Raw genomic sequence first — 13143 nt, forward strand, 5'->3', positions numbered from 1 at the left:
ACTTTGTGCAAGAGGTTTTATAAATCACTTGGCAACTGCAAGCGAAGTTTCCAGTTTGATGGACAACAAAAAAAATTACTAATGCCATGTTCAGCACCCTAGAACATTTAAACATGATTAAGGTGCTATTTATTATTACTGATTATTATTATTATATAATTTAAGGTAATTGCGTTTGTAAGTTTTTCCTGTCATATGCGAAATACAGGGTTGTTCTTTATGTTTTGCACACCAGTCTGATCATGTAATAACAACCACCCCTGAAAGAACCTCTTTTGAATAGGCACCCTAAACGCAAACATTCTAAAACGTTTTAAATGAATATTATTGAATTGATTGAGTCATCCCTCACAGGTACGTAATCAGCTGTCGTATTGCGCCACCCTGCAGCGGTGTGTAAAGCAGAATTTACTCATTTGAGAGTTGTGTAGCTAATTGGGACTAGTATAGTTAGGAAGGTGTTATAATTGCCCGTCCAGTGCAACACTAATAATGCTAGATTGGAGTGTATGTGTTAAGCATAGAGCTTGAAAGTTCATTTTCACCCGTCTTCAATAATATTTTATATCTACCATTGAGCAATCCAGCCACCAACGCTTTTGTGCAATTCTCTTGACAGGACAGACGAGGTAACGCGTGATCACCAACCAATATAACGTTCTTAAAACTCAGTCTTATTATCAAAGATGTTTTGTTTGAATGTGTGAGCCACAGTATAAAAGAAGTCTGGTCAAGGTGCAAGCGGTAACTACTTCATAATAATATGAGTTTGCATGGGTTAGTTCCTTTATGAAACCATCGATAGTTGCTAGGAACCCATCTAAAGGCCATGTCACACCATGGCGTATCGCCCGAACGTAAGCCAACGTATGCGAAATATCGAAAATTAGTTGGTGTACGCTGATTTAAGTTTGGGGTAAGTTGGGGATACGTCGTTTACGTTAAGAGCACGCTGTGATACGCTGTTAAAATTTTGAGCATGTTCAAAATTTCTCGGCGTACTGAACGTGTGCTTCATACGTTCTGCATAAGTTCCCCATAAGTTCATGGTACGTTAGACATACGTTGACATACGCTGACATACGTTAGATGAACGTTACTCGTAGGTTGGTATACGTTAATGTACGTCGGCTAATGGGGACGTACTGCCTAATGACAACGGCGGGAATGATATGCTTGAGATCGGAGCGGCTTTTATACGTTCTACAGCGGCATAGGTCACGGTGTTAGTTGTACGCCGAGGATACGCTGAGGAAACGTTGAGGATACGCTGAGGATACGTTGAGGATACGTTGAACACGGCAGACATATGCTATGAATGCGTTGGGCATACGTTACTCATACGCTTGCATACACTGTGATACGCTGTCATAACTTGTTATTAGTTAGTGAAAAGCTATCAAAGCGTTAGTCATACGCTATGTATACGTTCAATACGCTATGGATACGTCCTTTCCAACACCGAAGTCGACTTTTTCGATGCAGTTTGTTGGGAAGTTGGACGTTCTTGGACTTTGAATTTTTTCGAACTATTTTGTGCATACGTTGGCATACGTTCAGGCGATACGCCATGGTGAGACAGGGCCTTTATGATCGCAACTGCATTTTACAACGTGTTTGATTACATTATTAACGTTTAACAGAAAATGATTGGTTCCCAACACTGGTATCTACTACACTGACTGGATAGCGGGTTATGGGGTAGCGGGATAGCGGGATAGCGGGACTATGCAGACGATATTGCCCTCATCGCCGATCAACTATGTGATGCACAGGCCCTCTTAACATCCCTTGAGACTGCCGCAGCCAAGGCCGGTCTGTTTCTCAACATTAAGAAGACCAAGTACATGACATTCAACGAGGATGACAACCACCTGCCAATATGTTCCAGTGATGGCACACAGCTCAAAGATGTCAGCGACTTCAGGTACCTTGGGTCCTATATTGCCGATAGCAAGAAGGATTTCCTGATTCGCAAGGGTTTAGCTTGGAATGCCTGCAACAAGCTTCATAACATCTGGCATTCAAACATAGCGAATACAACCAAGCTGGTCTTCTTCAGAGCCTGTGTAGAGAGCATCCTTCTGTATGGAGCGGAAACCTGGACCATGAAAAAAAGAGTTTCAAGATCGCCTCGACGGCACATACACCAAGCTTCTTATGAGGGTACAGAACATCTCATGGCGTGAGCACAAGACCAAAGAACAGATCTACGGAGATACTCCACCAATCTCTACTACTGTTGCTCAACGCAGAGTCCGCTTTGCTGGTCACTGCTTTCGTGCTAAAAGCCAGGTCATACCTGACACGTGTTATATTGGAGACTGCCGTGCCCTAATAGAGGACCTCGACCACTCAACTAAATCGACGTGATCGGGAGAGATACGGAGGCTGAAATCGTGGACCTTCCAAACATGATGAGGGATAAACACCTCTGGCATGACGTTGTGCATGGAATCTCGGTTGCGACCGCTAAATGATGATGATGATGGATAGCGGGTTGGCCTATAATATTATTGTGGGCATCGGCCCATGAAGTCACCGCGCGCCGCCTTGAAACACTTAAAAAGCTGTTGAATGCACATGGCAGGTATGGTAAATACGAAGTTCTTTTTTTTATATCTAAATAATGAATGTTATCACATAAACATGTTTTTCATAAATTTTGTTATGCACACACTGTACAACAATTTACAACGTTTACAAAAATAAAGTTTTAAGCCGAAAATCACCTAAAATAAACAATCGAGAAAATAGTCATAATTTTACGTTTGTTATCGCTGGCTAAAACGTCAAAGTGTGACAGGGCCTTGTCACGATCGCCAGGCATAAGTTGTACATGAGGTCGATACTTCAGAATACGTCGAGACTCATCTGGAGACGTCGGGCATTAGTTAGACAAACGGCACAATTAGGTTTTCACCTCGTCAGCAGACGGATATCAACTTATACAACCAACGAGAGTACTTCTAACGTTTGTCAACACGGGCAACTTATCTAGAACGTATGAAGCGTTCAGTACCCGGAGAATTTTTGATTTTTTTTCTTTCGCCGGCTCGACGCGTTCCAAATTTTAACGTATTACACAGTGCTCTTATAACGTAAACGACGTATCACCAACTTACCCCTGACTTATATCAGCGTACAACAGCGTACACCAACGTATTTTCGGTATTTCGCATACGTTGGCATACGTTCAAGCCACGCCCAATACATTTGCAAGTATATACACTTGTAGGTTTGACATCCAGTCATACAATGTTAAGTGTTATTGCTAACCCAACCATTCACTTGTAAACCAAACTGCAATATATGGTAGTATTATGTACCTAAAGAATGCGCTAGATTTGTGTTGTGCAATGGTTAGCCTACACGTAAATAAAGCATCTTTGATTGACCGAAACAAATCTAGCAGTTATCCATTATGCTTTACGTTTGTTTGCAACAATTGACTGCCCTATAGTTAGTCAATCCAGGGTATATTCAGCCACCTGCAATATGAAGGGAATTGTCCTGTCTTTAACTCTACGGCAGGGTCTTTATAGGCTAAATTGTATAGAACTCGTTTTTCCACGTTATCTATAATGAGAGATGTTTATTTTACATGTAGGGGCTACCTTGATTGGTCTGCAATAATTATCAGAACAAAATGTTTGAGATGAGCTTTGGAAAGATTGACCTTTCAATGTTATTTTTTCATTTTGCACCACAGTGTGTTTAGTAAAGTTCTACTGCTTGGCATAGTGGTTCTGGAGAAGCATCAGCCATTGACTAGTTCAATGATGTGTATTATTCAGTTGCTCTGTGATTATACAGACATGACCGACAAACCAAAACGGAGTTGAATTCTGTTTAGGTTTGCTGGTCTCAGAGGTTGCGTTGGCGGTGATATCAAGCTAGAATCAGGAGGCAACCATGAACTAATGTCTGTCACATAATACTGTAGGGTATTTGAGACTGAAAACGTGCTGAAATACCATAAGACATACGTAATTGTTGTAATCACGTATGTCAAGTTTGCTAGCATCAGTAGCAAATAGACGCTGAACGTGACGCGACGTTGAGTTGGGTTTAAGGAGATACTCACGAACGATTGAAGTCAGCTGATGAGACAGCTGTAAGTTGAATCCAGCTCCATAGTGCTTATGGGCTGTTAGGCGTATCACGGCACATTTCTCTACTTCACATAATAGAGCAGTCGTCATTTCTCTATTCATTATGTATGAATCTATGTATGAAATTGTTTTTTTATTTATTTTATTTTTTAGAGATGACGGGTTAATCCATCGGGGAGAGGGGTAAAACAACCATTCGAAAGGCATGAAAAGTGACCCAAAACATGCCTGACTTGGTCGTTAATACACTGACATATCCCCTCTTGGTTATGAAACATCTCTTTGTCATCTTCCTTCATCATGGCGCTCAAGGAACTCTATTTTCAAAGTGTGATTGTTGATATGTGGATTAAAAATGTACGGGGTCCATGAGGAACAGCAACAATTTGTTACTCTCACACTAGGGGAAATATGCTAGCGAATGGGCTTACGAATGGACTTATTTGACAATCGCTCAAACTTCGCAACATTCGCCGTGTTTCGGAAGCGTTTGTAACAATTTCGGAACGTTCACAAGTCATTCTCCACCTCTTTCCGAAGATCACTCAATCAAAATGTGGCAAATATTCTTGCGATTATGAATAAATTCTTGTGAATGAAAATTTTTACATTCGCGGTAAATTCGCCAAAGAATTGCGATTGCATGGTGAATATTTTCATCTTGGTCAGCCCGCGGTCGTCCCTCGACCTCTCCTTAACAATATATGGCCGAATGCTTACCAACGCTTGACAATGCTAGCCAATGCATTACGAATAGGCAACGAACGTTGCGCACGTCGCGACTGAGCATTAGAGTGAATGTGCTTACGAATGAAAATATTTGACAATCGCTCATACTTCGCAACATTCGCCGTGTCTTCGTAAGCGTTCGTAACAAATTCGGAGCGGTTACCCGTCACGCCCCATCTCCTTACGAAGATCGGTCAATTTACAAACCGGTTTGTTAATTTCAGCGAATGTTGCAAAGACGGTCATTCGCCTCGACATTTGTTAGCATTGGTAAGCCATTGTTAACACATTGCTGTTTTTCAAACAAACAAGTGACCAGAGCGAGATTCGCTCGGTATTTATAGCAATCGCGGCCGCGTAATCCATTGCTCGGAAATTAGTCAGAAAATGGCAAGACATTGGCAACGATGGTAAGACATTCGTAACATTCCTAAGTGCATTATTAACGTTTGTAAGCCCTTTCGTAAGCATTTGCAAGCATTCGTAACATTCGCTAGCAATCGCTTCATTTGTTCGAAATTGTTGGTAAGCTCAGTCGCGACGTGCGCAACGTTCGTTGCCTTTTTGTAAGGCATTGGCTAGCATTGTCAAGCGTTGGTAAGCATTCGTCATAATATTGTTAAGGAGAGGTCGAGGGACGGCCGCGGGCTGACCAAGATGAAAATATTCACCATCCAAACCAATTGTTTGGCGAATTCACCGCGAATGTAAACATTTTTATTCGCAATGATATATTCATAATCGCAAGAATATTCGCCACATTTTGATTGAGTGATCTTCGAAAAGAGGTGGAGAATGACTAGTGAGCGTTCCGAATTTGTTACCAACGCTTCCAAAACACGGCGAATGTTGCGAAGTTTGAGCGATTGTCAAATAATTTCATTCGTAAGCCCATTCGCTAGCATATTTTCCCTAGTGTGAGAGTAGCATAATATTATTCGCAACAGTGTGAAACAGCATTGGGAAGCGCTTTTTAATTTCAGCGAATGTTGCGAAGACAGTCATTCGCCGTAGATTTTCGTAAGCATTGTAGCCATTTAGTAACGTTGGTAAAGCGTGCGTTAGCGTTGGCAACTTTCGTAAGCTATTGTAAGGCATTGGCAATCATTGGCTAGCATTGTTAAGCATTCGCAAAAATTCGTAACATATTGGTACGGACAGGTCGAGGGGTGACCGAGGGCGAACGTGAAAATATTCACTATCAATTCGCAAATTTTGGGCGAACTCACCGCGAATGTCAATTATCCATAATTCGCAAGAATATTCGCCCAAGTGTGAGAGTAGCATAATGCTACTCTCACACTAGGGAGAACATGCTAGCGAATGTGCTTACGAACGGAAATATTTAAAAATCGCTCAAACTTCGCAACATTGGCAATAAATTAACTACGTTCACAAGTCATTCTCCACCTCCTTATACGAAGATCGGTCACTTTATGCTGCTCTCACACGGCGAATATGCTAGCGAATATGCTATCAGAAGGACATATTTGACAATCGCTCAAGCTTCGCAGCATTCGCCGTGTCTTCGTAAGCGTTGGTAACAAATTCGGAACGTTCACAAATTATTCCCCACCTCATTACGAAGATCGCTCAATTAACAAACGGTTTGTTAACTTCAGCGAATGTTGCGAAGACGGCCATTCGGCGTGGTTTTCGTAAGCATTGGTAACGTTGGTAAAGCGTACGTAAGCGTTTGCAACATTCGTAAAGGCATTGGAAAGCGTTGGTTAAGCATTCGTAATATATTCGTAAAATATTCGTAAGAAGAGAGGGCCGACCGAGGACGATCGAGGGGTGAGACCGAGATGAAAATATTCACTATCCAACCGCCATTTTGGACGAATTCTACGCGCAGTTCAAATATTCATGTTCGCAAGAACATTCGCCACTCTGTGAGAGCAGCAATACGAAGCGCTTCCGTACATTCAGTGAATGTTGTGAAGACGGTAATTCGCCTCCGATTTGCGTAAGCATTTGGTAAGCCATTGGTACTGTTGGTAAAGCGTGCGTATTATGCGTACTAAGATATTGGTAAGGAGAGGTTTAAGGACGACCGAGAACATATTCACTACAAGTCGCAACTTTTGGGCGAATTTATCGCGCTTTTCAAACATTCGTATTCGCAAGATATTCGCCCAAGTGTGAGAGTAGCATTAAGGTATAGAATTGAGTTAAAGAATTTATACTGCTGCCCTACATATCAATTGATGTACCTCAATGTGAGGTGTGGGCCCATCGTGTAAACACCCTTGTCTTTCCTTGTTTGCATCTTTTAACAAGATTTCGTACGAAATATTATTTCTAACGAAAAAATTACGAAATAAAGTAAACGATGGCGAAAGGGTTTACGATTCGAATTTCAATTCAAACAGATTTACAAGATTTGTTGAGGTTGTTTACCAATTTGACCACTTTCATTGGCAATTACGTTTAGTATTGATGCCTTTAGAAATGCTAAATGTGTGCTCTCAATGCAGCAATTTACGCGCGACGCTGCGGAAACGAAGAGAAGCAGCGACGTGCAACGCATGATATACGTCGATGTTATGCTCCAGATGAGGCGTGCGGTGACTACAGGACCAGCATAGACACCCTGTGTGCCCCATCGATTACTGACAAGGTGCGATCCTTTTGGCTGTTCATCAGTCTTTGAGAAGCTTAAACCAGTTTTTAATGCTTCTAGCGATTCCAGCAACTTTGGTGCTGATCGTGCCCATCATTATACTACGGCATACTGCTCAACGATCTTGGCCTGGAGTGTTTATTAGCGAACATAACCCATAGACTTGGAATTCAGGTCTAATTACCCGCAAGACAAATTGCTGATTTTTGTTCATCCTTCAAGTGTAAAACGGGATTCGTAACTTCTCTAAACTATGAGATATATAAATAGAGTTGCGTTTGTTGCGAGAAAGAAATAACGCAACATAACAGTTTCAAGATATGGATTTCCTACATACATTTTTTTATAGATACATAGCGAAATTGGTTCTTTTTAGTGGACTGATCGTGAATTCATACGATATAGGAAACGGAATTCGTATATCCATGCAGAGAGTCCTGCCATGGCTACTGTACGCTTTGTAGTTATAAGCTCTTTAGCCTGGTGACTCGTGCTAAACTGTGTCAGTCGTTAGTCATTGATTTGTCTGCTTGGTATTTTGTGATTTGTTTTTAAATGTTCGAGTGAGTTTATTTTACATACGTGTGAGATTGCGAAACGTAATTTTTCGATCTTGTTAAACATGGGTAATTCTCAACTATAGCAATACGTCAGTTATCGATATTGTGAAACATTGGTAATCCACATAACAATACGTCGGTAGGCGATTTTGTGAAACAATGGTAATCCGAAAAGCAATACGTCAGTTTTCGATATTGTGAAACATTGGTAAATGACATAGCATATAGGTTGATAATCGATATAATGAAACAATGATAATCGGCATTGCAATAAATTGGTAATTCGGCATTTTTACCTATCTTTTGTCTGGAAGTTTTGATGTCCCCGTATATTTATACCTTGTACCGTGTGTTGACTTTATGCTTTTCTGTCAAAAAGGTGACGATGATAATTCGTGTATAATGAACTCCTTAAGCCTGCCCTGCCAATGTTCTTATGGTCGATAATATTGAGTGAATGATAAGTACCATAAGTAATCTACCCTATCTAGCCTTTCAAAGTCCCTTAGTGCGGTTGAAAGACCGCAAAAGAAACCCCTATGTGATTTATTGTATTGTAATCGGCAACTGCTTAATGAATCTATGCCGCGTCTACTTAACACAAATACCATTGCAGTATTTCTCTTTATAGTTATAATCTGCGAATGATGTCGATGCATTCATTCACTAAATGCGTATGGCAGGCTATATTATCGGTTTGGAATGGCGCGGCAATTTAGCTGTCAGATTAAACCACTTCTTTTGGACAGGTCTATATCCATACCCGTCTAATTCAATTTGTCAATGCACTTTCTGTGAGCGACCGCGCCAATGCAAATTTTAATCACTGGGCATATCGGATACAGCTATGTCTCCGTTTGATATCGTTTCATATTTTTTTGTATTGTAGTATTTACCTTTTGTAATATGCATACATTTTGTTATCTATCATTTAATGCACAAATATCTCAGTCCGTCTAGAGGAATGTTGTTATTTAAAGGAAACGTTGCCTTGGATCGGTCGAGTTGGTCTTTGAAAAGCGTTTGTAACCGTTTTTTATAAAATGCATATGGGTAGAAAGATGTAAAAGTAGAATACAATGAACCACACAAACATGCCTCGAAGTTGCGTGGTTTTCCTTTTACCTTGTCGACTAACACGTCGGCCATTTATGGGGGTCAAAATTTTGACTCCCATAAATGGCCGACCATGTTAGTTTGCACAGTAGAAGGAAAACCACGCAATTTTGAGGCAAACTTGTGTGGATCATTGTATTCTACTTTTAAAACATCTTTCCAACCATATGCATTTTATAAAAAACGGTTACAAACGCTTTAGTTTTGACCAACTCGTCCGATCCAAGGCAACGTGTTCCTTTAAGTTGTCCTTTCTTGTTTGAGCTGCATGATGTTGCGTTTCAGAAGATATGGGAATAATTACTCACAAACAACCATAGAGAAAGTTTCTTTATCAATTCAATCACAAACGGTGTCAAGGAAATCTGTGATATAGCTTGAATTTATATTGAGCCATTGGACACTTTCGGAAAACAGTATTGTCCAAGGGCAACACTTCGTGTATGACAGCTTATATAAACGTGTTTTCGCACGTTTCGCCGTGTCATGACATAAATCCGTAATTTTCGATATTTAGAATTGATAATTGTTTTAATGTTTTCTCAAAAAGTAAAGCATTTCATGGAATAATAATTATTTCAAGAGAAGTGTTTCACCATTACCTTCTGTAAACCCTGTATTAGTTATATGAAATCTGTGATTTTTTTTTCTGTACCCGAAAGTGTCCAATGGCTTTAAAAAAAATTAAAGTTCACAGTAATGACTTATTCTGAAATGCCAACAAATAATGTCTTTGACATGGATAGTTCCTCCAATTTGGAACACCTACTGTTCCTCATACAGTTCTTTCCCAAGAAGTATTTGTTTAAACCAGCTACCAGTATTCAATTCAAGTCCCCTTAAGGGTCTTGTCTTAAATGGAAGGTACACGTTTGGTAAAAAAAAACATTAACTTAAAAATTGACTTTGTAACGAAAATTGGAGAGCTGTTGATAGTATAAAACATTGTGAGAAACGGCTCCCTCTGAAGTAGCATAGATTTTGATAAAGAGGTAATTTCTCACTAAAATAACAAAAGACTAAATAAAGCTAGAAGTCTTGTATTCCTATCTGAAAGCACACAAATTCGTACAACAAGGGTGTTTTTTTCCTTTCATCATTTTCTCGCAACTCCGATGACCAGTTGAGCTCAAATTTTCACAGGCTTATTATTTTATGCTTACGTTGGGATACACCAAGTAAGAACACTGGTCTTTGACAATTACCAATAAGTGTACCTTCCTTTTAATGATGCTGGGTTTCAGTAGGTGCGTGCTCTTAGGGAAAACTGGTATCCTTGTCAGTAATAGTTGGTACGGACAGCCCTGTGTACAGCACAGAGGAAGAATCCTATATATGGCTAGTTTACGAACATATATTCAAGCAATGGACAAAACCTTCCTGGTTTGATGGGAAATATCATCACCATTACAAGTAGTAGAGAGTAATAATTATGGCCATGGCTGTGGTTTATCATAGCCAGTTCGCTGTCATCTGCGTTTCCTAAAAGTCATGACAACACATTATCTACTCTATACTAGATGAGGAGACACGTTGTTGAACTATGTTGATGATTAGGAGAAGAGTTTGGGTCATCGCGCTCTCAGTTTCCTATAGGCTTTATCTCGATTGTCAACAGTCCATTTTGTGATCAGGTACAGTCTACCTGCAGTACACTAATCCCCATTGTTATTTATCTACAGGGATATGCGGCGTTTTGTCATGCGTGACCTCGGTTTGAATACTAATTAGTCAAAAGGGCTTCTGGAAATTCGGTCATTTTCAGCCTTTGCTACTAAAAGTCTCAACCAAAATAATGTACCAGTAAATTAAAACGAAGAGCATATCTGTCGTTATGTATAAAAACAATCGGTGCAACTCAAATTTTAAAAAGAGAAATTTGTACGTAAAAAATTGCTACAAAAACAGAGAAAACAAGTCACAAAAACACGGGAAATTGTCATGTTATGAATGTCGGCAACAGTCCCCAATTGTATGTATAGATAGATTATTTCATATTCTACCTGGAAACGTTAAAAGCGAGACCGGATCGTTCATAGTCCAGTCAGGATACAGCGATTTCCACCGTTAATCCAAATCTCACATTACGAAAAAGTCAACTATTAGATAGAATGGTTTTCTTGCACGGGTGATTGGCTGACGATGACATCATCGACTGATAGGGCAGCATGCTGTTTTTCCTTGGCACGGTACCTTGACCACCAAGCCTAAGTTAGTCAATAACAAAAGCGCCCGTCTATACCATGGGCTGAATTAGCTGATTCCTCATTCAGCCCATGGTATAGACGGGCGCTTTTGTCATTCAGATGGTATAGACGGGCGCTTTTGTTTATTGACTAACTTAGGCTTGGTTGAAAAAAAAATACACAAACAGAGCAAGAATGAATTAAATGGGTGAAGTAAATAAATGGGTTTTTAACTTAGATTTAAATAAATTAAATTAAGTGAAGGAGACTGTCTAATGCAAGGTGTGAGAGTATTCCACAGATTTGGAGCGGTGTATAGAAGTGTCCGATCACCTAATGTAGGCCTAGATTTCCTAGATGGGTGAGATAACAATGTGGGATCTTGAGAACTCCTGAGACGGTTGGTAGATTGAGACTGAGAGAGGGATTTCATGGTTATGAGTTCTTGAATGTATGTTGGTGCTAAACCATAAATGGCTTTATAAGTTAATAAAATAACTGATTTTTTTTTGTCGAACCGGTTACCAGTGTAACTCATTTAACAATGGACTTCATCGAGAATATCTAGAGGAATTACATATCAATCTAGCACAAGCATTCTGAACCCTTTGCAGTTTGTTAGTCTGTGTGTCAGGCAAACCCCAAAATAAGCTGTTACAATAATCTTACCTGCTTGTTACAAAAGCATGGATATTTTTTTCTGTACAGTCACGAGTTAAATATTTACGGATATGACGGATATTGAACAGATAATAAAATGCATTCTTACAAAATTCGGAAAAATGCTTATCAAATGTTAAGTGTGAATCAAACCAAATCACTAAACGCCTTACTGAGGTGGAGGGTGATATGTTGGATATAACGACCTTGATGCTCTCAATGTGTAATTTAGACATTTGCTTAGGAGTACCACATATCAAAAATTCAGTTTTCTTATCATTCAACAATAGATTATTCTGTAACAACCAAGTATGGACATGCGTAATACATTGTTCCAATGCAAGGACAAAACTGTTTTAATTATTTTGACCGGGTGAAAAAGACATATACAGTTGTGTGTCATCTGCATAACAATGAGTCCCAAGCAAAGAGCCTTGGGGCACACCCCATAACTCATTGAATTTATGAGACAAAACATCATCTACGACATCCTTTTGCCTTCTGCCACTCAAGTAAGAGTCGAACCATAACAAAGCTAAATCAGATATCACAAAATGAGTTTGAAGGATGCTCAGGAGAATTTCATGTTTAATGGAATCGAATGCGGCACTCATGTCAAGCATAATTAGAAATGTAACTTGTTGCTTATTCATAGCCATGAGTAGATCGTTCTTAACTCTAAGCAAAGCTGTTTCGGTGCTATGATGCTGTCTGTATGCTGATTGCATTGTTGTTAATAAATTATGCAGTGAAAGGTGTTGTTGAATCTGATCTGCAACTGCACCTTCAACCATGCTTAGAAAACGTACTGCAAATTGCTAATCGGCCTACAATTTTCAAATTGCAAGTCGATGCCAGCCTTTTTCAAAAGTGGCTTTACCAGCGCTAATTTCCAATCTGAGTGAAACGAACCACTTCCCAGAGATAAATTGATTGTTTTTGTGAGAACAGGCAATACGAAATCAAGGCAACCAACAACAAACTTGGTGGGCATTGGATCAGAACCGCAAGTTTCCTGTTAGACTTCATGACCAAGTTTTTAACATAATTTGTCTGCTAAAGATTTAAAATGACAAAAAAATTGCTGAAGTCCTGCATTGGAATTGTCACTTGGTACATTACGAGTACTTCATTGCTGAAGTCCTGCATTG

General features: G+C 39.7%; 1 protein-coding gene across 1 annotated transcript; it reads left to right on the forward strand.

Annotated features, from left to right (window-relative positions):
* Positions 1 to 839: 839 nt before the first annotated feature.
* On the forward strand, positions 840 to 2189 carry LOC139953360 (uncharacterized). The gene is made up of 2 exons (XM_071952868.1): positions 840 to 857; positions 1776 to 2189. Exons 1-2 carry the CDS (start codon positions 840 to 842, stop codon positions 2187 to 2189), a joined length of 432 nt encoding a protein of 143 aa, XP_071808969.1.
* The last annotated feature ends 10954 nt before the right edge of the window (positions 2190 to 13143 follow it).

The sequence above is a fragment of the Asterias amurensis genome, chromosome 21 (assembly GCF_032118995.1).
Source record: "Asterias amurensis chromosome 21, ASM3211899v1".
Taxonomy (NCBI): domain Eukaryota; kingdom Metazoa; phylum Echinodermata; class Asteroidea; order Forcipulatida; family Asteriidae; genus Asterias; species Asterias amurensis.